The following is a 24,847-nucleotide window of genomic DNA, read 5'->3' on the forward strand; positions in this document are numbered from 1 at the left end:
GAAATGGCCCTGAAATTGCATGTCTCTCATGAAACAATATGTAAACATCTAGGTAATATGGGAAAACTCCATAAAGAATGTGTTTGAGTGACTCTCCGATGATCATCATTTCCAACATGTGAATGTTGCTTTGTCTCTTCTGGCGCGTAATGCGCGTGAACCATTCTTGGACAGAATTGCCACCGGTGATGAAAAATCGATTCTCTATTCGAATATTAACCCCCAAAAACAATGGCTCAGTCCTAGACAAAAACCACTTCTGACCCCCAAATCTGGACTCCATCCGCAGAAAGTTATGCTTTGCATTGGTGGGACATCAAAGGAATAATTCATTTCGAACTCCTCAATCCACAGCGAACTGTCAATGCAGAGATCTATAGTCAGCAACTGGAACGTTCAAATCAAGCCCTTCACCAAAGACGCCTTTCGCTTGTCAATCGGAAAGTGTTCCTCTTCTCCATGACAATGTACGTCCACATGTGGCACTTCTGATGCAACACAAGATTATGGAGTTGGATTGGAAAGTTCTCTCCCACCCACCATATTCTCCAGATATGGCACCATCAGGTTAACATCTTTTTTGATCTTTTGCTTTCGCTGCAACACCATCTTAATGGGAAAACATCGACATGTTTTTTGATGCAAAGCTAAGTGATTTATTTAATCAGGGCATTAACAACCTAATTGTAAGATGGAAAAGCATCGCTGATAAGAATGGAGACTATTTAATTCAATAAATGTTTTGTTTTGATATATAAGTTGTTCGGGTTTTTTTTCATCTAAAAAAGCGGCATTCATTTCTTGACGACCTAATAAATAAATATTTATTTTGTAATATTAAACATTGGTTTTATTTCTTTAATACGTTTGTCTGATAAAGGTAGGTTCTGAACTTTCAAAAGCTCCTTAGGAAAGCGAACTTATATACTACATCAATATTAGGATGTAAACTATTGGAAATAGTTATGGAAACAATAAAATCGCAAGTGTTATGGAATTGTTCCCCTTATAGTGTAACAAAGGATAGGAAATTGTACTTTTATTTTTCTTAATATAACAAACATTAAAAGTGCAATAAAAGTACCAATACTGAAAAGAACACATACTGTTTTCAAGAATTATATCAATATAAAAATAGATGGGGGGTCCACCCCCCATGACCTTCCTTATGTCATCCTATATCACTGTGTAAAGTTGGGTGCTGAGTGATAAAAAGTGTAGAGACGTTTAAGTATTAATGCTTATTTATATAGATGAAAACAAACTGCACCAGTGATAATTTACACTGTGACTGGCTGTCATTCAGGGGATCAGACAGTACCATATCAGCATAAAGACTATACAAATGCTGATAGTCATTCTATTCCCAGAAGTAGTGTGGTGAGTATGTTCATAGTCAACTGACAATAAAGCCATATCACAAACGTGTAAAAGCAACGTTTTGACTGATGAACGCTATGCACCAGATTGAAGCAAAATTTTATGTTTAAGTAGGAAGGAGTTGTGTAGAAACTCTGAAGAAAGTACATGAAACTAGTATTGTTGATAAATAGAAGCTGTCAAGCTAGTAATAATAATAATAATAAACGCTTCAAGAATTTTATTAAGTAATTCAGGGTATGCTCTTTAGAGATCTTACTAATGAGCTAACTGTAAGAACAGGTATGAGTGGGACCTCCAGAACAAAAGATACCTATTAGCATAAAACAGCACCACTGGATGCACAGCTGCTTGAAACCCATTACTTCGGAGTAATAACCAAACCAAAATGTTGAATTGGGCATCAGATTTAAAACAATCGTAAGAACAACTCTGAAACAGGGTGCTCTTACGTATGAAACAACAATCAACGATAGTTTGTTCATAAGCACATAGGAGAATGGGGTGACGGTCAAAGTACATTGAAGCATTCTAGGGGACCACTATAATTATGAGACGTATTTCAGACACTAGTGTTGTTGGAAATCTTTAAATTGATGGCACACTGACTGCTGACAGGCACAACCAAATCCTTATTCATAAACAATTCTCTCGGGAAGGAGACTTGTTGGGTAGAGATTCGTCTTTCAGCATGACAGTAATCCCAAGTATGCAGTAAAAAGTTTTGGGAAAAAAGACGCTGATGGAACACTCACAACCATGGCTTGGCCTTCACAAAGTATCGAAATGAATATTACTAAGGTTTTATGAGCTTATGTGGAAACAAAGAAGGCTAAATAACTTGGCTGGATTAGTTGTGCGGAATGATTGAGACGAGGTGTTAGTATTACTAATGGTATAATTATTCGGATTATTTTTCTCGTCTTTATTATGTGTATTATTAATTTCACAATGTTTCGACCAGTAAATTCTCTGGCCCTCGTCAGATGTTATATCAGACATGTTTTTATGCGTCATAACCAGAAAGTTTTTGTGGAATTACCAGGATTCGAACGCCCAAATCTGTAATCCCGAATACGGGCATTATAATCACTAGGTTAAGGTTCGGGGTTTGAATCCTTATAATTCCACAACAAGCTTTCTGGTTGTGACGCATAAAAACTTGGCTGGACTGTGAAGAGTAATACAAGATATTTGGAACAACACTACACAATCATGCTAAACTTATGTTAGGGTAAAAACCAGCTGTACTGCTCTGATTCAACCAGAAACAAAATGCTAGTGTATTTTTAATTTGTTTACTTTCCTTTTGTACTTTCTGTAATAATGTATTTTAGTAATGATAACGTGACCATTTAGCTGTAATTCCTCATTGTTTGCGACTTCTATGTATGCATCACCTTTACATTCCCATAATTATTTCCACATCTGTAACTACAGCGAAACCTTTCTATAAACGATCTACAAAGAAACCTGGTTTAAAATAACATCATTTTCAGATACTCTTGCCTTTCTTTTTTTATTCGCATAACTACTGATATAAAATGTTATGTACGTATAGAGTTTTACCTTAGAATGTTTAGTATTTCTCTTAACATTACTCAAACTGTAATACATACCTGGTCTGAGCACCAGTACCAAACAGCAGAAATTGTCAGTCCAAATACCATCCCTGTCCAGGGAAGTTCTGGGTCACCAATTGGTCGTATCAAGTGCCGAAAGTTATCTGGAACTTCACTGCAGGACTTGTTGTTCAGATCGTAACCGACGACTGAATTGTTTGGCTGTTTGTTTTCAAAATCGTAGAAGAGTTTGTTGTAACCGCCCACTTTGATTAAACCTACGTAAGTAATAACGGATAAAGTAAATTTTGTATAAATACATTTTTAGAGTCATTTATTGGCATAATGCTTGTTTTCGTTTTTAATTTCATGCAAAGCTACACGAGAGCTATCTGCGCTAGCTGTCCTTAATTTAGTGGTGATAGACTAGAGGGAAAACAGCTAGTCCACTACCACCCACCGCAAAAACTTTTACTCTTTTACCAACGAATAGTGGGATTGATCGTCTAATTATAACGCCCCCACGGCCCACACCAGCTTTGAGGTTGCACCATGTTAAAAACCAACAAGTGTTGTAATGATACCCCGCCAATTCCTACCCTGTTTCCATACTTTTTGGTGCTCCCATTCCTACTTTCTAATTTTCATATTTAATTTTTTTGTTGGAAATAGTGATGGTGACGATCATGAAAAACAGTCTGCAAAATGTTGAAGAAGAAGTTATGAGCTGCAATGCAGAACAATGAAACTGATGATGAAGAAGAGGGACACTGCGGATTATCGAAGAAGAACAAGAACAGGGGGCTGCAGAAGACTGTGTAGTGCAAAATGATTTCCTAATGAAGCTGTTTTCATTGTGTACTCGTTGCGAGCCAAAGAGTAGAGCAGTTACAGAGACGACCGTTACTACCCAGCCTGCCATGATCTTAATGGTTAATCTTTGGAAGATAGAAAACCTCTACAACCAAGATAGAAAACCACAGAAAAAGACTCTTCAGATTAAGCCTTGCAGATCTCTGTATTTCATTTCAAATTTCCGGATTTCCTGTGGAACCTAATTTGTTACCAAAAATAATACAATTGGTCGGTTTGACTCTTTGTTAATATTTTAGTATGTCTTTTATCCAAGTTAGTATGAACAGGAGCTTTTTAACTTCATATTTTATAGTTAGGACCCATATAAAGCTTCAGTCCTCTAGTACGGACTTAATGAATCTATTTCTATGTTGTTATTCATCTAAGTCAATGTTTTGCGTCTAAAAGGATTTCATGATACTTCTTCACTAAATACATTGTAATTAGCACGATAACCTTTAAGGACGACTTAATCCTGCCAGACTTGAACTTGTTGATTTGTTGTTAAAGTGTTTATGAAGTTTATCTATTGATATAAAAAGGGGCATGTTTATTCAAACAACGGATGATACATAACATGTTCAAAGTTCATGCTTATTACATAAAGTTTTAGAAAAGTTTATAAACTCTTGCTCCATTATGACTTTCCATAAGTTAATTTAATACAATTTAGTTCCATGTTACACGTCACCTCTACCAATGTTAAACGTAGGGAAAATAATTATGCTGTAGTATAGGTTGTAAGTATATTTGGAAACAAATTACAAGGATGACGAACAAAAGAAATATATATAGAGAAAAACCGATTTCTGGCAAGTATTTTGCACCATGTATTCAAAATTGTTATTGATAGGTATATGGTTATATATAGAATTTACCTTATTTTACCACTTTAACAAACATTTCACATTTTATTTTTTCGACCGACAGCCCCTCCCCTTCCCAGAGGCTCATTGGCAAGTATGCTGGCTTACAACGCTAAAAACCTGATTTCGATACTGGTGGTAGGCAGAACATAGATAGCCCATTGTGCAGATTTGCGCTTAACAACAACCGAACCAACCTGATCAATATAAGCAGTGTTTAAACTTGGATTTTTAAAAAGGTGGAACTCTTTTGTGGTATACTTTGACATTCTAATCAGAAAACCAGGAACGCCGAAGGTTTAAATCCTAAAGAAGCGGAACTCCAAGCATTCCGCTCAAATGTAACACCTGGATATAAGACTCATGATGGTATTTTGTTTCGTTAAAATTGGAAAAAGTATATATGGGTATATACATATATATCCACTAACTTAATTTTCAAGATAAATAAACGAAATAGCTGAGTTGAAAAGCTTTTATGAATATTACTATAAAGGTTTGATAGCTTTAATAACTTTATTTAATCATATTATTGAAAACATCAGCCAATATTTTGCTCCCAAAATATTCTTTAACTTGTGCTCAACATAGATGAATAAATAATATTATGTTATTAATCCTTACCGCAATTTTGATTTATAAATAGCTTAAATAAAATTGTTGATGTGTTAAAATCAACAAACGAACAACGTTTTATAATACACAATCAAAATCTTTATTTAAACCGATCAACGGTTGTAAAAGTCACTCTACATGTTTCAACGTGGTTTCATGTCATCTTCAGGAGTGTGAAAAACACTTACTGTGTGCTGTGTAAGTACAAATGCCATGGATATGTAACAGTAGTTTACAACTCAAAAAAGGATTTCACGCCATCTACATATTTTTGATATATTACCATTCATTTACATTTCAGTAGGAAACTGAGTTGAAATAGTTGTTTCTTCAACTTGCACCTCTGTTTTTCAAATTTCCTTGATAAAATTCCTAGAATTTTAACTTTTTAAAATAGTTAATAATTACACTTCAATTACTTAATCTAGTACACACCATAACAGTTGTTCGTACAATTGATGATATAAGTAGCGCCTAGACCAATAATATTAGGCCTATTAGGCCTCGTCAGGTATTGTTGGTTGTTACTACAGATATTATTAAAAATTCGTCTTTGCTTTGACTTATTAATTCTTAGAATTTGTACTTGAAAAAGCTACATCAGTTGAAAATTAAGCAACATGAACTGATTCAAAGCATTGTTTTCATGGTTCTATTGTTATCAACTTTTAATCTAAGCATGAACTTAGTATACTTTTTCCATTTTACTGATATTGTGATTTTTCTAGTAAAGCATTCTACAGATATTTATGAGTTAATAATCATCAAGGCTGTAATCTTCAATACGCGCACAAAGGAAATAGTCAAGAGCTCGACTGACGTAAATGATTATCTTATGACACAAGTTGGGACATGATGATGACTGTTCTTTTGTTTGTTTTAGAATTTTCGTATAAAGCTGTACAAAGTGCACAAACAGCTATCTGTGCAAGCCGTCAAATTGTTAAATAATCATATTATAAATTAAAATATTTTTTACGTAACACGTTCCTCATTTTTATTTAGAAATACTTACTTAAGACCATTAATGCAAGAGATCCAACTATCATGAGAATTGTCTGTACAAAATCTGTCCAAATCACGGCTGATAAGCCTCCTGCAAAAGTGGACATTGAAATATTAAAATCAAGACAATCGGGTAAGGTTTAGGCACTACACAAACATTAATGGCTAAAGTTACGAAAACTAGTTTTCAAATACTCAAGCGGTTAATTCTCTACTATACTTAATGAGTTTCAAACCTGTAACACCTCATTTTAATTTAAGTGGCAAACTCTCAACTAATCATGGAGCCGGTAGGCTCTATATGTAGGGATGGTCATGGTACTCAATAGGCATAATACAAACATGCATGATAAAAAATAAAAAATGACAGAGAGTTTTACTTTAAAAAATGATTGTCACTTACGTTCATTTGTTTTTCTACCCAAAACAAGGTAAGAAACCATTGCTAAAATACCAAACAATTCTTCATTCTTCTCGTTTCAGTCGTGATAACTCTACAGCTACCGTATTACTAATGTCAGTTAAACCTAAATTTGTTTCTTGGCACGATGCCATCGCTTACTAGTAATAACTACTAGTAGTTAAAAATAATAATAATTCTAGCGTAAACGATGTTATCATTACCCCTTGTAGTCAACTTGTTTACAAATATATGATGTACTTAGCTTAAGTACCTGGTAAAACTAGGATTTACCAGTTAATAATAGATGAACTTTAGATGACTTTAACATCTAGAATACTCAATGCTCTGTACACTATACAATTGGTGTCTTTAGGGAGTCAACCCCTATATTATGTATGAAGTGAAAGACTAAAAAGCAATCACTACACATAATATTAAATTCTATTACACACATTCGTATAATACATTAACTTACATTCAGGAAATAAATGTCAGAAGACAAGCAATAAAAGCATTTTGTAAATGTAAAATGATGCAGAAATGGCATTCCAAAAAAGAATGCAAACAAGAAAGTAGGGATGATACAGCTTTACATAGATCATATGTACATGACTTTCAATATTTAAATTTAATGTTATACTGCAAAATGCATACTTAACTTTAATATTATTGCAGTTTGAAGTAATATATTCCTGACTGTTGATAAGCAATTTGTTTATCACTATATCAGGATCATGTCAGGAGAGACATCAATGTAGTGTAACTAAGAACCTAGGACTTACCTACAAGGAAAACCAACTTCAGTCAAAAAATGTCTTGATTATTACAGACTCTCGCTACGAGGTTGGTCGATCTTACCGACCTCGTAACGATTTTGTACCCGTGCATTTTAGAGTGTAACATTAAAATTTTAATATTGAAAGTCTTGTATAGCTGTGTCATCCCAATATTTTTGTTTGCCTTTTTTTTTTGGCACTGCCATCTTTACATCATTTTACATTTACAAACATTTTTTTATTACTTTTTACGTTTAATACTAATTCGAATTACTATTAATGTTAAATACTCAACCCAGTTTGTTAATGAAGTCCACTGGCTGTCAATCATTCAGTACAATTGTTTGTCAAACTCTATACCATAAATACTTTGTCAGTTAAAATTTAAACAACGGCCAGCACTTGTAAATTTATTCTTTCTTTTTTGAAGTTTTTGGTTTAAATAAATATTTTCTCTTACATAAAATTTGAGTTTCTTTCAATATGAGTATTAAACGCTGATGTCAGATAATTTTGTACTTGCAAACCAAAGAACAAACTAAGCATTAAAAACAGGAATAAGTTGAATCTTCAAATAAAACATATACTTTATACCTCGTTGTTTACTTGTATTATTACGCTGTGATTGTTACAACAAAGAGTGTTATCATGTTTTTGTCTATGCAATTTGTCACTGTAAGGATCAGTGTTAATATTACCAGCTCAATTTATTTTACATTCCAAAGAAAGCTGTTAACATGTATGATTTTACTATACATTTTATTGTTAAGGTTGTTGTAAAAATCTGTACTAGCTCACTTTACCTACAACTGTAAAGATTACTTCCACTATCAAGAACATACTCACAGAGAGTAAAGGTTACAGTTCAGGGACTGCTCAATATATGGTAACTCATTTTACCTGCAATTGTAAAGATTGCTGCCACAGCCAAGAGTACACACACAGAAATATAAAGGTTCCAATTTAGAGACTGCTCAATAAATATGGCTCCAGCAAACAAATCAGCCTAACAAAATTCAATACATACATTAACGTCAAATGAATTACATTGAAAAAAAAGCTTGTTTTTATTAACTGACTGTTTATTTCTTATCACATTTTAGAAAATTCATAACAATATTTTTTTAAAAATTCATAACACTATTATTTTCTTATAAGTTTGGTCAAGGTTACTTGGAATTATGTGGTGAAATTGTTATTTACTTGTAAAGCCTTAGAATTTTATCCAAAGACAAGTAATGAAAGAATTAGCAAAGAGAAGCAGGACCAGCAAATTAATAGATGTTTATTTTAAATGTTATAAAACTATATCAATCTCATCTCCATGTTAAGGTTTTTTAAGAGGAAGAAAATTGACTTTTATATGTTTAGTGTTTTAGTTAAATTACTGTCATGAAACATTTTTTAACCTTAATTTAATATCTTCTATTTTATATATTTTGTCAATTTCTTAATAATTCATTGATCTTAATTTTGTATTCTTTACCGTTTTTGGTGTGTACAGAAAATAAAAGTTCTTAAAGACAGAATTTTTTTCTTTCGTTCATAACAATTGTTAATTTGTATTTTAGGCATAGCTCGTTTCGATCTTATGTACGATTATTATTATCCATCACAATACTAATTAAATGTACCTTAGAATTAAATCTACTACTGTTCCGTCAATAAAATATTGCATAACACACAACGTTAAAAGGGGTACACAATTAGAAACATTTGTAACTAAGGCCAATCTATGCCCTCCAAAAAAATTATTCTACGTGTTTCGACGTTACAACGTTATAATCAGGAGTGAATTACAAGTTTCATATTTATACCTTTAATCAAGTCACGTTTACAATTGGTTTACAATTTCTGTATAACTTTTAGAGGATTTCACACCACAGTCTTCACAGATATTCGCCGAACTTTCGACTCTATTTAATAATTCATGAACTTTTTCATATTTATTATTCCCGAGGATTATCGAATATTATTGGCTATAATGTTTTTTCGCTCAGCCAATATTACATTTTTTTCCACATAGTACCTTATATTGTTTTTGTGTTAAATAAAGAAAATGAAAATCCCGCCATAGCAGAGCACGTATATAACACACAACATACGGTATTATGAGGGAAAACTGTAATACTGGCTCAACCAAAAGGCATTAAAGCCAGTAATATTCGTAAAACTTTTGAAATAATAAAAATATGAAAAAATATCATGAATTATTAAATAGAGACGAAGGTCCGGCGAAAGGATATGTCTTGACTTCATCTAAAAGTTATACAGAAATTGTAAACCAATACGCAGGTAATATGATCTAGTTAAAGGTATAAATATCACACTCGCAACTCACTCCTGATAATAACATTGTAACGTCGAAACATGCAGAGTCAACGTTTTGGAGGCCATAAACTGGCCCTAATGTTTTTAATTGTGCACCCATATTAATGGTGTGTGTTATTTATTATTTTATCATTACACACAAGTGCCAAGACACAATATTTAATTCCGTCAATATACTCTTACAGAAATTTTAGTGAATACGTAAAGCAGCAATGCCAGGACAGATAGATAGACTCGAATGCGTTGTCCACCAAATCTCTTTTGTAAGTATTCGGGCATGGTAAACACCTGCAAGAGAAGAACTGCTGTATTTTTATGTCAATAAAATTGTAATCCTTAGGATTAACAATAGACACAACTCAAAAACTGAACAAAGATGTAATGTGACAAACGACAAATACAGTTTATGGTTTCTCATTAAGATGTTGGTTTACATCCATTTTAAGGAGAATAATATCTGAAACGGCTGTGAAAACAATATCATGACTCAACGGATCACAAACCGGATTGTGGTCGATGAACAAATGCAACAAACGAAGATGTGATCGCGAAAGAGTCCTAGATGAGGATGAAGCACTGCCTTTTTGTCATTTCGGGAAATTTCAATAATTTTACGCTGCCTTATACGTTTTATGAGTAAAAATATTAATCGTATTTTCATCAAATGTGTTTACGTTAGAGTGACATTATTTTATAGATCGAGCTATGTAAAAACGGTTAACACAAAAACTAAGGTTACACGCACGCATTTCTTCCTACACTCCTTGTGCAAGCAAGTACCAAAAGTAAATAAACAACATAATGGATAATGATGAATTATAATAATTATGAGAAGATTCTATGGTTTGTATCGTGGGGCCACCCAAATGTTTCATACTTGAAAAAAAAAAGAACTGGTGCAATACAAAATTCTATTTATTCTACTGTACATTCTACACTCTGTCAAATAATGTGCCCATGAGCATGTACATTTATGGAAAAATCGCTTGTATAAAACATTATTTAACTTCTATTTTCTCTTCTTGACAAATTCAATTTAGAGAAAGAAGTATTTCCTTTCTTATGTATCAGTAACTGCTGCTGATTGTTTGTTTTTTTCTGGGTTTCTGACCTGGTCATTTAGCCATTGAGTAGCATAAGGTTAAAAATAACAAATTCCAAAACTATGATTAAATGGGTTTTGAATTATATTTTAAAACTCGGTTACTGTTGGAAGATATTTAAACGTGTGGTTAGTTCATACTATTTCTTTACACGTTTATTGATAGATATTTAAACTCAGCTACTGTTGGAAGATATTTAAATGTGTGGTTAGTTCATACTCTTTCATTACACGTTTATTTATATATATTTAAACTCAGCTACTGTTGGAAGATATTTAAATGTGTGGTTAGTTCATATTCCCTCTTTACATATTTATTGATATATATTTAAACTCAGCTACTGTTGGAAGATATTTAAATGTGTGGTTAGTTCATACTCTTTCTTTACACGTTTATTGATATATATTTAAACTCAGCTACTGTTGGAAGATATTTAAATGTGTGGTTAGTTCATATTCCCTATTTACACGTTTATTGATATATATTTAAACTCAGCTACTGTTGGAAGATATTTAAATGTGTGGTTAGTTCATACTCTTTCTTTACACGTTTATTGATATATATTTAAACTCAGCTACTCTTGGAAGATATTTAAATGTGTGGTAGTTCATATTCCCTCTTTACACGTTTATTGATATATATTTAAACTCAGCTACTGTTGGAAGATATTTAAATGTGTGATTAGTTCATACTCTTTCTTTACACGTTTATTAATATTTATTTAGACTCAGCTACTCTTGGAAGATATATAAGCGAGTGGTTAGTTCATATTCCCTCTTTACACATTTATTGATAAGTGTTTAGATTAAGAAAAAATTCATGTAAAAACTTACTCCTGAAGCAGAATATACTGGAACGAAAATCCATCCCAGAATCAGCAACACAAACATGGCCTGGAGAAAAACAAACCATATTTAGATATTTATTTATGTTTATATGTCTACTGTTTTACTTTTGAATACTACAGAATAGAAGGCGAAAGTTCAGGTAAAGTATGAAGTCTGTAAAATGTTCGCCTTGAATATATCATGTGTGTGTGCGTGTGTGACAATAAGTTAACCCACCGACTACGTTTGCTGTAAACGCTCGCGGAATTTTTGCAAGCCGAACATCGAATACGGCACACTCACAGCTGCAGGAGGAGGATCGTACCATATACGGCGAATCAGCAGCTAATGGATTAATTAAACACAGCCCCATTACTACAAAGCCTGATGTGCCAATTTATGTGGACTTCAGCTGCTTTCCTGGAATTTATTCCTTATCACGAAAACCACCAAGGAATACTGATTAGTAATCATAATATAAAGAAAAAATGCAAGTAAGCATTATATACGTGTTGGCACACATGCACAATTACGAAATGAACATTACTGTAAAGACCGATAACAAAACAAGCTTATCATAGTTTTATCATGGGAAATAACTCTCCTCAGAAGCTATTGATAATTAGAAGAAAATATCCAGGCTTTCTCACACGTTGGTTTCTAATCATATTGATTCTAAGATACATACTGGTAGAAAACTTAAATTACATTATTATATTATACTAATTGATTGCTAAGTTACATTCCTTGATTTGAAAGCGTCTTGTATATGTGTGTGTAAGACTTGATTAAAATTGTGTCCCTGCAAAAAATGTAGGTTTGAGATCAGTTGTTGAATTTCGAAGATTTAAAATGCAAATGTTCTAACTGTTTATCAAAAAACTATTCACAGAAATTTATCTTGGTCTGTTTACATAACTAGAGCAAGCACTCATTCATCACAAGTATTTGAATCTACCGTGGAGATCCTGATATTTTATCTATCCATAGAATGATAGTTAGATAGTTATAGGTGAACATATACCTGTAAATTCATTGAGTGAATATCCAGTCTGTTAATATACAGAACAATTCTCTAAAGAACTCGTCGTGGTTTACGTATCTCACATTTTTTAAGTGTAGTGGTCAAATTATTAGCAATTTTTACAACATTTCAACACGGAATTCGACTGTTTCGAGCTTTGTGGACGATTACAGAAAACACATATCTCTAAGTAAACTATAAATATCTCTAAGTATACTATAAATACTATTCTTTGCATGGGCAGACTTTGCAAAGACTACGTTAAAGTGTTTATCAAGCATAGAGCACATTGAATGTGAGATATAAAATATGTGTTAACGATTCAGCTAAATCAGCTCAAGCGTGCTTGGAATTATTCATAAAATATAACGTTATTCCAACATGATTTATAAATTGTTTCGAAGTGATATATTTTAGTGTTATATTGAAAGAGTATGCAAATTAAAAAGAAGACTGGTTTTTGGTCCAAAAGCGAATACACATTACTTTGTAAGGCATCTATACATTTTGCATTCAGTATTCTAAAACAAAAATATTGAGACTGTGATATCTCTAAGTTTTAAATCTGCCTTCTTATAATTTAATTCTATAATAGTGGAAAGTCAGTATATTTCTAAAACTTAATTGTTGGTAACCAGTATCTTAGGAATGTCGCAAGTCTCGTTGTTGCTATTATAGACTCCATATTTTAATAGCTCTGTTGGACTGCACCATATTGGAAATTGACTTTTCTTTAGCTTCTGGCCCAACATTCACATCAACAAAGAGTGATCATCAATTTTAATAGGTTCAGAATGTACAAATAACTGAAGTAATACATGTTTTTGTGTACTATTTTCTGATAATGTAGTGTTCTTGTGGAGTTTGGGTCCAGTACATATAGCGTGATGTCAGTAGTAAGCATCCGAAGAACAATAACTTACTGTTTAGTTTGTTTGTCAATTCTGGCGCCTCAGTGCTTATTGCAGTTTCGCTTGTTTACTTAATCTTACCTTTTCGCTACTAGTCGTGTTTGCTAATCATCCATTCACTTGCTAATGAAATCCTATCGAACAGCTAGTTATTTCTGGTTTACACGAATGTTTTTATTTCCTAAAATGAGGAATACCACAACGATGGATTTCACTTTTGGTTTGATTATTTTAAAATTTGTTTTCATCGCAATCACCTTTAGTGGGATTGATGTAATAGTAAGTCACCACTTTGAGCTTACTTGTAGATATTCTCCATCTGTTTTATTTCGTTGGGGAATAATATTACCTTACGTCACCTCGTTCTTATAACTTCATAGATTCGTTTATCTTTTTTGTTTCATTCCTGGGTTATTACTTAAAGAGGAGGTTGGGGTCTTCAAGTTTTAACAGTTTCAAAATTATCTAGGCAGTTCAGTGTAACCCAATTACATGGAAAGAAAACATAATTCCATTAAAGTGATTTTGGCACAGATATTAAACTAATCATATTTGTCATCTGACGGATCATTTCCCTTGTTCATTTCAGTGAATAACGTGAAAAGGTAATCGATTATAGTCTGTGGCGGAACAACAATGTATTTGCACAAAGACAACTGATGAAAAAGATGACGATTCATATTCAAATTAACTTTTAATATTGTTATTCCTATTTAAATCTCGTTTATAATTCTCCATATTGATACGACCACTTACAACGCCTCTTTTGTTTGTTTGATGAATTTCGTACTTAGGTACTTTAGGACTATCTGCGCTAGCCATTCCTAATTTTGCATTGATAGACTAGAGAGAAAGCAGCTATTCAACACCACACACTGCCAACTCTTAGACTACTTTTTTATTACCAATGATGAATGAGGTTGACCTTCAGATTATAATGTCTCCCTGGCTGAAAGGGCAAGCAGGTTAAGGTGCAAGGATCCGAGCCCGCGACCCACAGATTGTAAATCGAGTGCCCTATCCATCAGGCCATTACATCACTTACATAACTCTTGATATTTCTATGACCACTTATATCACCTGTATAAATAAATCTATAAAAAAAAATCCACTCTACAAAATAATTAATGCGAATCTAGTTTCATCTTATTCACAACAGGATTCTCCTTTACAAGTGTAAACTTGCCCGTGAACTAGTGAATAAATATTTATACTTATCCAAAAAATGGAATAGCTGTTTTCCTGTGACAGTACAACAATAAAAGAAGAGCAAGTGTAAGAGCCAATAGTAGTTTCGAAAAGGTTTTGAGATTAAGAACCTAATTTCCATTAAAGAATAAACAATGGTGGAAAAATTTATAGCATCGCCCAATTTTTCAAACTTTTCTTCGGAATCCTCGTCTGTTTTGAGGCCCTAATGTATGTAGGTGCATATGTATTTCATGGATGATGTAGTACTGTTTACTTATTACATCAACAGCTTTATAGGCTTTCTGGGTATTGTATCAGTCGTTTTTTAAGATATAGTTAGAGGTTCTTACTGAGAGTTTATTACATCACCACTTTATAGGTTTTCTGGGTATTTTATAAGCAGTTTTGTTTTGCTATAAATAGAGGTTTTTACTGAGAGTCAGTTTAGAATTCTATCTGCTACAACTTGTATGTGATACTATTATAACTAAGGACTGCGAGTTAACTACACGGAAAGAAAGACAGTCACTATTTCTTTGAGTAAAGAGGGCCTTTCGACAAGGCAGATTGTTTCCACAGTGGCTGGCGTACATGTTTTGAAATGCATGAGTCAGCAGAACGATCGCCTGTAGTCCACAGATCTCAAAGAGCAAGACAGGAAACTTCATAGTCACTGTCACCGTGTGCACCATCCAGTCTCGCCTGTTTTCAGTCAGTCTCTTAGGCAAGATGGTCAAGAAAAAAATCCCTCCTAACCAACAGGATCAGGAAGATGAGGCTCAACTAGACTAAAGGGCATGCTAACTGAACCGAAGTAATGTGGAACAAAGCAATCTTCCCTGATGCATCAAGGTTCAATATACATGTGTGATGAGAATCAATTCGTATGATGTCAGTGGGGAGAATAGTTTCATCCAGCATATTTGAATGTAACGGTGACGTCTCTACAGGTTCAGGTGATATGGACATGTACCTCTGGCTAGGCTGTGTGATGTCTGCATTTTGTGAAAATACATCAAGATCCTTGAGTCCCAGTTAAAACCAGCGATATGGGGTTACTTTGATGGAGCTGACCAGTGCACATTCCAGGATGAATCTGCTCCATGCCACAGGGCTAAAAGTTTATAATGTTCATGCGCCATATACAGTACCCGTAGAGTAAAGAGGAAATGCCACTCTAAGTGTATTGAAAATACATCTTAACTTTTATTTCATTGCATTAGGTGAAGGACTATTTTCAAATAGAGAAGATCAAACACTAAGCTGGCCAGGAACAGCCCAGATCTCAATCCTACAGAAACCCACTGAAAATTAATAGGTAAAAAGGTGCAAGAGAAGAAACCGAGAAGTACCATGTAACTGCAGGAAGCTGCATTCCACTTGTGACCACACGAACTCACCCCTGCCTGCATTCAGTCCATTGTTCACTCTATACCACAGCAATGCCAAGCAATAATTAAGGCCAGAGGAGCACAACCACATTTTTTAATCAAACTGCCTGGCTACTGAAGAATTATAAAGATATAAGGTAATTATTTATAATTTAGGGCTTTGAAAACTAATGTTTTATAAAAAGAAGTTAATGGTGTGTTTACTTGAATGGAACAGTCCAAGTTTCTATTTTTATACTTCAATTTACAATTTTGACAAAAAAGTTTTGAATCTGGTTAGGAAATATTGAAACTATTTTGGAACCCCACTACATCGTTACAGTCCTCGTAACCATGTTCAATCATTCTCTATCACATGATCGTACATCTTGACAGTAGCAATTCTGTGTAATTATTTTTGCACAAGACTCTATCGTAATGTTGTCATGTCCAAAGCATACATCTCCTGTCTATATGCTTTCCATTGTTTCACAGTGCTCGTTTCAATAGCCTCATTGCCCAGAAATCCATATTAGTTGCATCTTCATATGAAATACCATAAATATCTGTTTCATTTTCCAGCTGCTTAAGGTACACGATAGATGAACGAGAGGTATAATTGAATGCCTTATCTTGGTGAACAAAAACTCTGTTGATCTCGTTTTCAGAAGAAGATCCTTCTTTTATATCTTGTATACTGTTGCATAATGCACGTGAATAGCTTTTGCCATTGATATTTGTGTTCGTAGATTCTCACCTGCTACAAGATGAGGCACTTTGCTTACCATGACTGGGCATGACGTGTTGCAGGTCTCTTTCTGGATGGTTCTGGTTCTCCAAATTGAATCATATTCCTTTGTTTTGCAATACCATTAAGTACAAAGGATATCTTAGTCTTACAAATTCTAAGTCTTTGATCTTAACACATGTTTATGATCTAAGATATGAATATTTTGCGTTAGAAAGAGTTGTTACATATCCTATGCAAAAGTGATTAGTTTTCAGTGCCATCACAGTACCTACCTAACGTCAAACAATGTTAAAATGAGATTCTGATATATGCCACTCCGCCGCTACTTTATATGGGCTGTAGTTGTTACGTGACTAGCTAATCTGCATATTCAAAATCATTTTAATACATTTAATGTCATTTTACACAGTTTAATATCAAGTTTTCTTCTTGTTGATCCTTCAAGGTAATTGTTTACAATTACAACATTATTAATTATTTTTGTCATTTGAAAACGAAAAATAAGAGCATTTAAATCTTTTCACGTGGCTAATATAAAAAAATAACTCGCCTCCCAGTGACACAACGGTATGTCTGCGGACTTACAACGCTAGAATCCGGGTTTCAATACCAGTGGTGGGCAGACCACATATAGGCCATTATGTAGCTTTTGTGTTTAATTACAAATAAACAAACAGAAATAACTCTTTTAATAGATCAATATAACTATTTTGGTTAGATAGGAAGAAGGCCAATGCAATAAGAGTGTAGAAAAAACAAACTATTATCAAAGAGCAGTTTCTATCCAGATAATACAATGTAAGCAAAACTTAAATGAGAATGAAATAATATGTTTGTGGGAATTACTACTGCCTCCATTCTTGCACTAATTGAATAAAACACATTGTGATTATCATATGTAATAGTTCTCATCCTTTTGGGCTACCTTGTATTTGCTTTCTGAAGTAGATTTGTCAAACAAAAAATTGCTGGTGTGTATCTTTAAATCAAATAATCCAAGTCAAATGAACAACTGGTAAGCAAAACGTTAATTTCTCCTTTGTTTGAACTTGGTTTTAGTGTCCATATCTGAGTAAAATTATTAGATATCCATGAACAGTAAATTTTGTTTCTGTACGTATAAATACACGTGATGTGATAAAAATTCTAAAGATCTCACTATCATTCTTATCTGAAAAACGGATTTCTGTTCCATTAATAATGCAATGTTCATGTGATTCAGATATAATAATAAGTTCTTACATACAACACTGATAAATTCCAAGTGGATCATAGTTTGGTATAATCAATATAAAACACAACGACCTAGAAACATTTGAATCTGAGGTTTCTCTGTTGATTTCTCATTTAAAAGTTATACTAGCTTTCTGATTTTTAATTCTGTACATCTGCTTTTTATTTATTATATGTTGTTAATGACTTAGATTTATAAAACGTTTTTCTTAGGGATAATATATATGTATTTACGTGTTAGAGTGTGTTTGTGTTATGCTTGTATTCATACCCCTATCTTCTTGTGTTACAAATGTTCAGTTTCTTACATTAGCTAAACATGATTACACTTTTTTACCTTTCAACCGTACACCCTCTCACACTTAGTAAATTTAAAATAAATTAGAACAGAGACAAATTATCCTCAAAACAATATGTTCGGATAAGGTTGTTCCTAATCCTGTTTCTTTTGTATAATTTCAGGTAACGACGTCACTGAAATGATTAAGACTACTTTATATAATGACCTCATGGTCAGAATTGAATTTTAATTTTAGCCAATAAAAGCGAGGTGATAGCTTTTAGAGAAACAAAACGTTTTTAAAACTAGTGAAATGTGCATTGATATATGTTTACAATATATAAAACACAAATGACCTACATTCAGCTCAAAGCCGGCAATTCCAAGTCCCGACTTAGCTCCTGATCCTGCTAGTCCAATAAAATGTCCACTACCAATGTTACTGGCGAACAGGGACGCTCCCACCTGAAAGATATAACTATCTGATCAAATAGAGGAACGATACATTAGAAGTACAAAACATATTTTCATGAAAGTTCATGGTTATACTATAAAAATAGATTTATAAGCTAAATTATACCCTTTTGAAAGTCAAAACGAAAAGAAAAACAATGAAAGGTTTAGGTAATATTTGCTCAGTTAGAACTGAGACTAGAAGGGGAATATGTTTAAGGCTAAGTAAGGACGAAGATGTTTAAGGCTAAGTGGACCGTGGTAGAACTGAGACTAGAAGTGTGAAGATGTTTAAGGCTAAGTAAGGACGAAGGTGTTTAAGGCTAAGTGAACCGTGTTAGAATTGAGACTAGAAGGGTGAAGATGCTTAAGGCTAAGTAAGGACGAAGATGTTTAGGGCTAAGTGGACCATGTTAGAACTGAGACTAGAAGGACGAAGATGTTTAAGGCTAAGTGAACTGTACACTTTATTTCTTATGATATTTTGTGACGTTAGTCTTCTTTTGTTGAATAGCGACTTTTGTTTCAATATTATTTTATAAATATCTAAAATAATCCAAAACTTACTGGGATCCAGTGCATACTTCTGCTGGCCATAAAGTAGCCTTGCACGCTGTCCCTTTTGCTTTTCTTGGAAGACTGGATAACAAGAAACAATTCAGTTTGAAGTTGTTATTTAAAACATGACATGATCGTCATTTTAACTTACTATTTAAGTTTTTATGTTAAATTCATTACCTTGAAACACTGTAAAGATAACACCAGAGACCTTTTTGTCTTCATGATTATGTACTTACTGAATATCACATGATTTTTGGGCCTAATAAACTATATATATATATTAGTAAACTAAATAATGTGTTAACATTTTCATCATGTGTATTTATAACTTGATCAAAACATTTACGTCCACAAAAAACAGCCAAGTTAGAATAATGAGATCAACCATATAAAGATGTGATATAAAAAAGCCAAGTTATATAAAAAGGGACTTAGCGCCATTTTTTATTACAGCTGTAACAAGCGTGCAACATGAATATTAATATAGGTCCAATTTTACTCAACATTTTCCTATTTAGCATATCCCGAATTTTAGCATTATAAACCCTTAAGCTTACCGCTGAGCTACCGAGAGCTTGTAAAAATAAAGATCATCTTTTATGTTTGATTGACTGGCTGTGCCTTACAAGAAATATTTAAAAAAAAGAGTGTTCCTTTTTTAACATCAATTATATCTATCTTACACGTTATGGTTTATTATTATTATTTTTAAATCTTCTCGAGAAACAAATTCATCAGAGAACTCAAATAACGTTATGTATTTTTGTAATTTAATGTAGAGTTGGAAAGTCTTTAATACAAATTTACATAATGTGCATATTTAAATGTTTTAGTTATCAAATTCAGCGTGTGTTTATATCTCAAAGATCTCAAAGAGTGTGCCCATTTCCGCGATACGATGGCATTAATATTTCGTTTTATTACAAACAATATAGATACTCGTGAGATATTTGTTTACTTATTCAATAACTCTGATAAGATGTTATGTACTTTCTTCACCAGATAACATTATTAACAGACCCGGCAACCTGCAATAAAACTTCATTCCATAGTTGGATCTTTATAAGTATCAAAGTCGAAGTTGTATGTGGCAAACTAACTAGTAAAATCGCTTTCAACATACATTCTAATTCATCAAAGTATGTCATTATCTTTAACAACTTATTTTACCTTTCTTCCGCCATACCTATATTTTATCACTACATGTACTTGTGCTGTTTTCTATAACGTTCTCCTTTTATGGGGTGTTCCCAATGTTCTTGTTTCTATAACAGCTATTTCTCTTTTTAACGTTTTTATTACTGTTATATCGTTTTTGATTTTCTGGTTCCTCACCTTTTTTTTTCTTTCGATGATATATGTTATTCTCTTTGGCTTTCATATATTTTTCGATTTCTTCTTTCTATGATACTAATTTTCATTTTCAATTTTATCTTTCTTTATCTTTATCAAAAGTTCTAATTTTCAGTTTCTTAATTCTTCGGTATGTGCTCCCCCCCCCCCACCTGTAGTGAGCAGAGCACAGCTAGCACATTGTGCAAATGCTTACCAAAAAACTCATACAAACACGCACACTCTTCGGTTTGATCTTTTCTTTACCATTTTATTTTTAAACTTTTTCTATCAAATTGACTGACACTCTTATATCTTATATATAAATATGAAAAACGTGTTTGGTAGCATCACATCTCGAACCTGAGACCTTCGTACCTCCAGTTCGATATGATAACCTCTAGATTATACTGGGGCTACTACTGCCAACAACAACAAAAAAAAAGTGGAACTTGTTCAGTTATGTTTTCAGCGCACACTTAAACATAAAAAAAACAAGTCAAAGAAACATAAGTTATTGATGACCCTCAAAACAACATGTTTTGTTTTTGTCTTTCACTAATTATTTTACATATTCTACAATCCTAACATTCGAAGTTCTCATCCTCTATTACATCACGTTTTATATTCTAATTGTTTGTTTTTTAAAGAGCAAACTACATTAGGCTCTCTGATGTGTCCACTGCAGGGGGAAGTCGAATCCCGGATTTTAGTGTGTTAAGTCCGTAAACTTACCAATGTCCCTCCCGGGGACTTCTATTTAGGTATTAATAATGATAAATTTATATTTTAATATGACTGCTCAACTTGCTTCACAAATAAGTTCTAATAAGATAATTTCATCAATGATAAAAGTATTTCTACTCTAAAAACATTAGAGGATTCACAGAAGTAAAGGATTTTGCAATTAAATGGAGTTACATAACTTTAAGTCTTGACTAAATTAGTACATTTATAAACACGATTAATTATTACTTTTATGATTATTATGACATATTTTCAATTTAAGCTCACTTTCAGGATTCGGTCATTCAGGATGGAAATACAGCATTGTACATAACTAGAACAACATTAAACTAAATGTGAATGTTATTCCAAGATCAACGAACCCATCCACTACTGAAAGGATGGTTTCCACACCTTAAAATCACCTCCAGAATCTTGCGCTATCAGAACGATACAAGAAAGGCCAAGTGCCTTTACATTTTATCCTAACATCTGTACAGAAAATGGTTTAATCTGATTCATTAGCTCTACACATGCATCAAGTTAATCAGAGTCTTCAGTTTATGTCCTAATGACCTCTGAATCTGTGATTTCCTTTAGTCATTTGAAATAATGGTTTTCGGACTGCATATCAGCTGCCATATGACAGTCTTGTAACTTCATTTGCATAGTATGATTGGAAGTAGTCAAATTTTAAGCACTAAAGAAGGTATTTGTAAAATGGGCCATATTTTGTTGTCTGTTGCACTTGACAAGCCTAACCAGTCATAGTTTTCCTTTGATCTTCCATCACTAATTGTCAATTACAGTTTTTTGTAATAGAAGAATTATTTCCTTTTGATTGCCACTGTTCATAGGCTCTGATGACGTGTGTTTGGCCAGTCAGTGAAAGAAATTATCTTTGATAACGATGATTCTATTAAGTAAGCAATCATTATCAAGCTCTTTGAAAATCCAAAATACATTTGCTCTTACACATTATGTTTCATAATAACCATAAAATGACTACATTTCTGCGTGTATATGGCTTAAACAATCAGTCTGTTATACATATGCAAACACATGAAATGATTTTACAACTGTGCATGTGGTGCCCTAATAATGAGGTCAGTGTAACCTGGTAGCTTTTCTACTAATTGTTTTTTCTTCTTCAGATATTATTGGCAAAATGCTAACTTACATTTATATAATATCATTAGTTCGCCCCCCAGTGGCACAGCGGTATGTCTGCGGACTTATAACGCTAGAATCGGGGTTTCGATACCCGTGGTGGGCAGAGCACAGATGGCCCATTGTGTAGCTTTGTGCTTAATTACAAACAAACACATCATTAGTTTAAATATATTATAAAGTTTTAACCAAAATTCATATAAGGGACCCAAAATGAAACCCCACAAGTTCATTCAATGAAAAATCACGTTTAATGGTGTATAAGGCCTAAGCCGGTGAAATATGAGTCATAATATAAAGCAAAATACCGGATGGGCGGTAGCAGCATACGATGGGAAAAAGTGTAGTTGTCTTACACTAAGCTTTAAGGGGTTGAACATTCAATAATTTCTGGTGTGAAGCAGAATAGTATATTAATTTACTACTTTAGCTTAACATTTAAGGTTATAACTCGTTTTAATCCTGTATGACCTCTGTAATCAGCCTATTATGCTTAACTCATATATTAATATTATATGTATTTACCCTTTCTTGTTATAATTACCTCTACTGTTTATTTCTTGGCGTAAGAAATTGAAAATAGCGAAATCATAGCATGCTAACTAATTCTTAGCAGCCCATTTCTCTAGGAAAACATTTACAGATAAGTTGGGTATAATTCCTAAGTTGCAGCACAGTAGCAGAGTGTGGTATTATACCACAGTAAGACAAATTATATTTCATCTCATAACTCTTTAACGATCCTTTGTCGGTTTCTAGTAAGAACAGGTACAGTGTATTAAAATTACACTTTTATCCATTGTATACCACTGCCCATGAGGCCTTTTCCTTTATAGCATAGCTTATATTTCACCAGCTTAGGCCTTATGCACCATTAAACATGTTTCATAGATGACTTATTTTTGTTTGTTTCTTGTTAAGTTTAAAGATACATAATGGGCTATGTGTGATATGCCCACTACGGGTATGAAAACCCGGTTGTTAACGTTATAAACTTTCAGATTTATCACTGAGCCACTGGGGTGGGGTGGGGGGAGATAGAAGACTAATACGAATGGTATTTTCACTAAGACATTTTTTATTATACCTCAACCAGTCTACAGAATTCTAGTATTGAGTGAAATGTCTCATTGGAAGATGATTACCATTATTTGGTAGCCTGTAACAATCCAGCCTTGTTAGATAATATTCTAACTATTCTATCTTTTCTATAAATTCAAAAATATTGTATTAACATTACATTTTGGCTGCAAATGTGATGCTCTTTTAAACGTGTAGTCCTAAAAATGACAGTTTTAACTGGGTTAGAACCTGGGACATTACGAACTGGACGAGGGACTGCTTTGTATTGGACTGAGCTGTTGTCCATTAACGATCACTTTGGATGTTGTATTTATGTTTACAAGTTTTAGTATTCAAACTTCAATTCTTTGTTCGTCAAAGTGAATGTGGAAGGCTTCTTTAATTTTTTATTTCTTCAAATTTGCTCTTCACTTTAATTGATTATTTTATTTTCTGATATGTTATGCAGCCACTGAATGGACTGCTGCCGTATCAATGTCATGGCACAAAAAACTCTGTAACACCAAAACATGCATACATAAAATTGACAGATCATGTGATGCGTCAAATCATATTTCAATACCCATTAATAAAGAGATATAGTTAATAAACAGTAGATAGGACAACGGACCTATTCAACCTTTAAAAGAGATAGGATAGTTAGAGCCATCAAGCAGAAGCACCATTGAGTCATACCATTTGCATACCAGCTCAAAACAGGTTTTGACCAGAGTAAACAAAAGGCTTGATAGTTACCACTAAGATTGGTTTGGTTTGTTATGAATTTTACGCAAAGCTGCACTAGAGCTATCTGCGCTAGCCGTCCCTAATTTAGCAGTGTAAGACTAGAAGGAAAGCAGCTGGTCATCACCACCCACCGCCAACTCTTGGACTACTCTTTCACCAACAAATAGTGGGATTGACCGTCATATTATACCATGGATGAAAGGACGAACATGTTTGGTGTGACGGGGATTCCAACCCGCGACCCGCAGATTGCTAGTCGAGCACCCTAACCACCTGGCCATGCCGGGCCGATGCCACTAAGAAATAAGGGGGG

At 33.4% G+C, this 24,847-nt stretch overlaps 1 protein-coding gene across 1 annotated transcript in view; it reads right to left on the reverse strand.

Annotated features, from left to right (window-relative positions):
- LOC106464636 (sodium/glucose cotransporter 4-like) overlaps window positions 1-24,847 on the reverse strand; it is a 60,556-nt gene that overhangs the window by 31,153 nt on the left and 4,556 nt on the right. Inside the window, exons 2-8 of the mRNA XM_022392381.1 lie at window positions 19,504-19,575; window positions 18,844-18,948; window positions 11,730-11,789; window positions 9,977-10,081; window positions 8,363-8,468; window positions 6,294-6,374; window positions 2,988-3,220 (exon numbers count right to left, since the gene is read on the reverse strand). Of these exons, the coding sequence (XP_022248089.1) occupies window positions 2,988-3,220; window positions 6,294-6,374; window positions 8,363-8,468; window positions 9,977-10,081; window positions 11,730-11,789; window positions 18,844-18,948; window positions 19,504-19,575 (762 nt within the window). The remainder of the gene's footprint in view (window positions 1-2,987; window positions 3,221-6,293; window positions 6,375-8,362; window positions 8,469-9,976; window positions 10,082-11,729; window positions 11,790-18,843; window positions 18,949-19,503; window positions 19,576-24,847) is intronic.

The sequence above is a fragment of the Limulus polyphemus genome, unplaced genomic scaffold (genome assembly GCF_000517525.1).
Source record: "Limulus polyphemus unplaced genomic scaffold, Limulus_polyphemus-2.1.2 Scaffold1706, whole genome shotgun sequence".
NCBI lineage: Eukaryota > Metazoa > Arthropoda > Merostomata > Xiphosura > Limulidae > Limulus > Limulus polyphemus.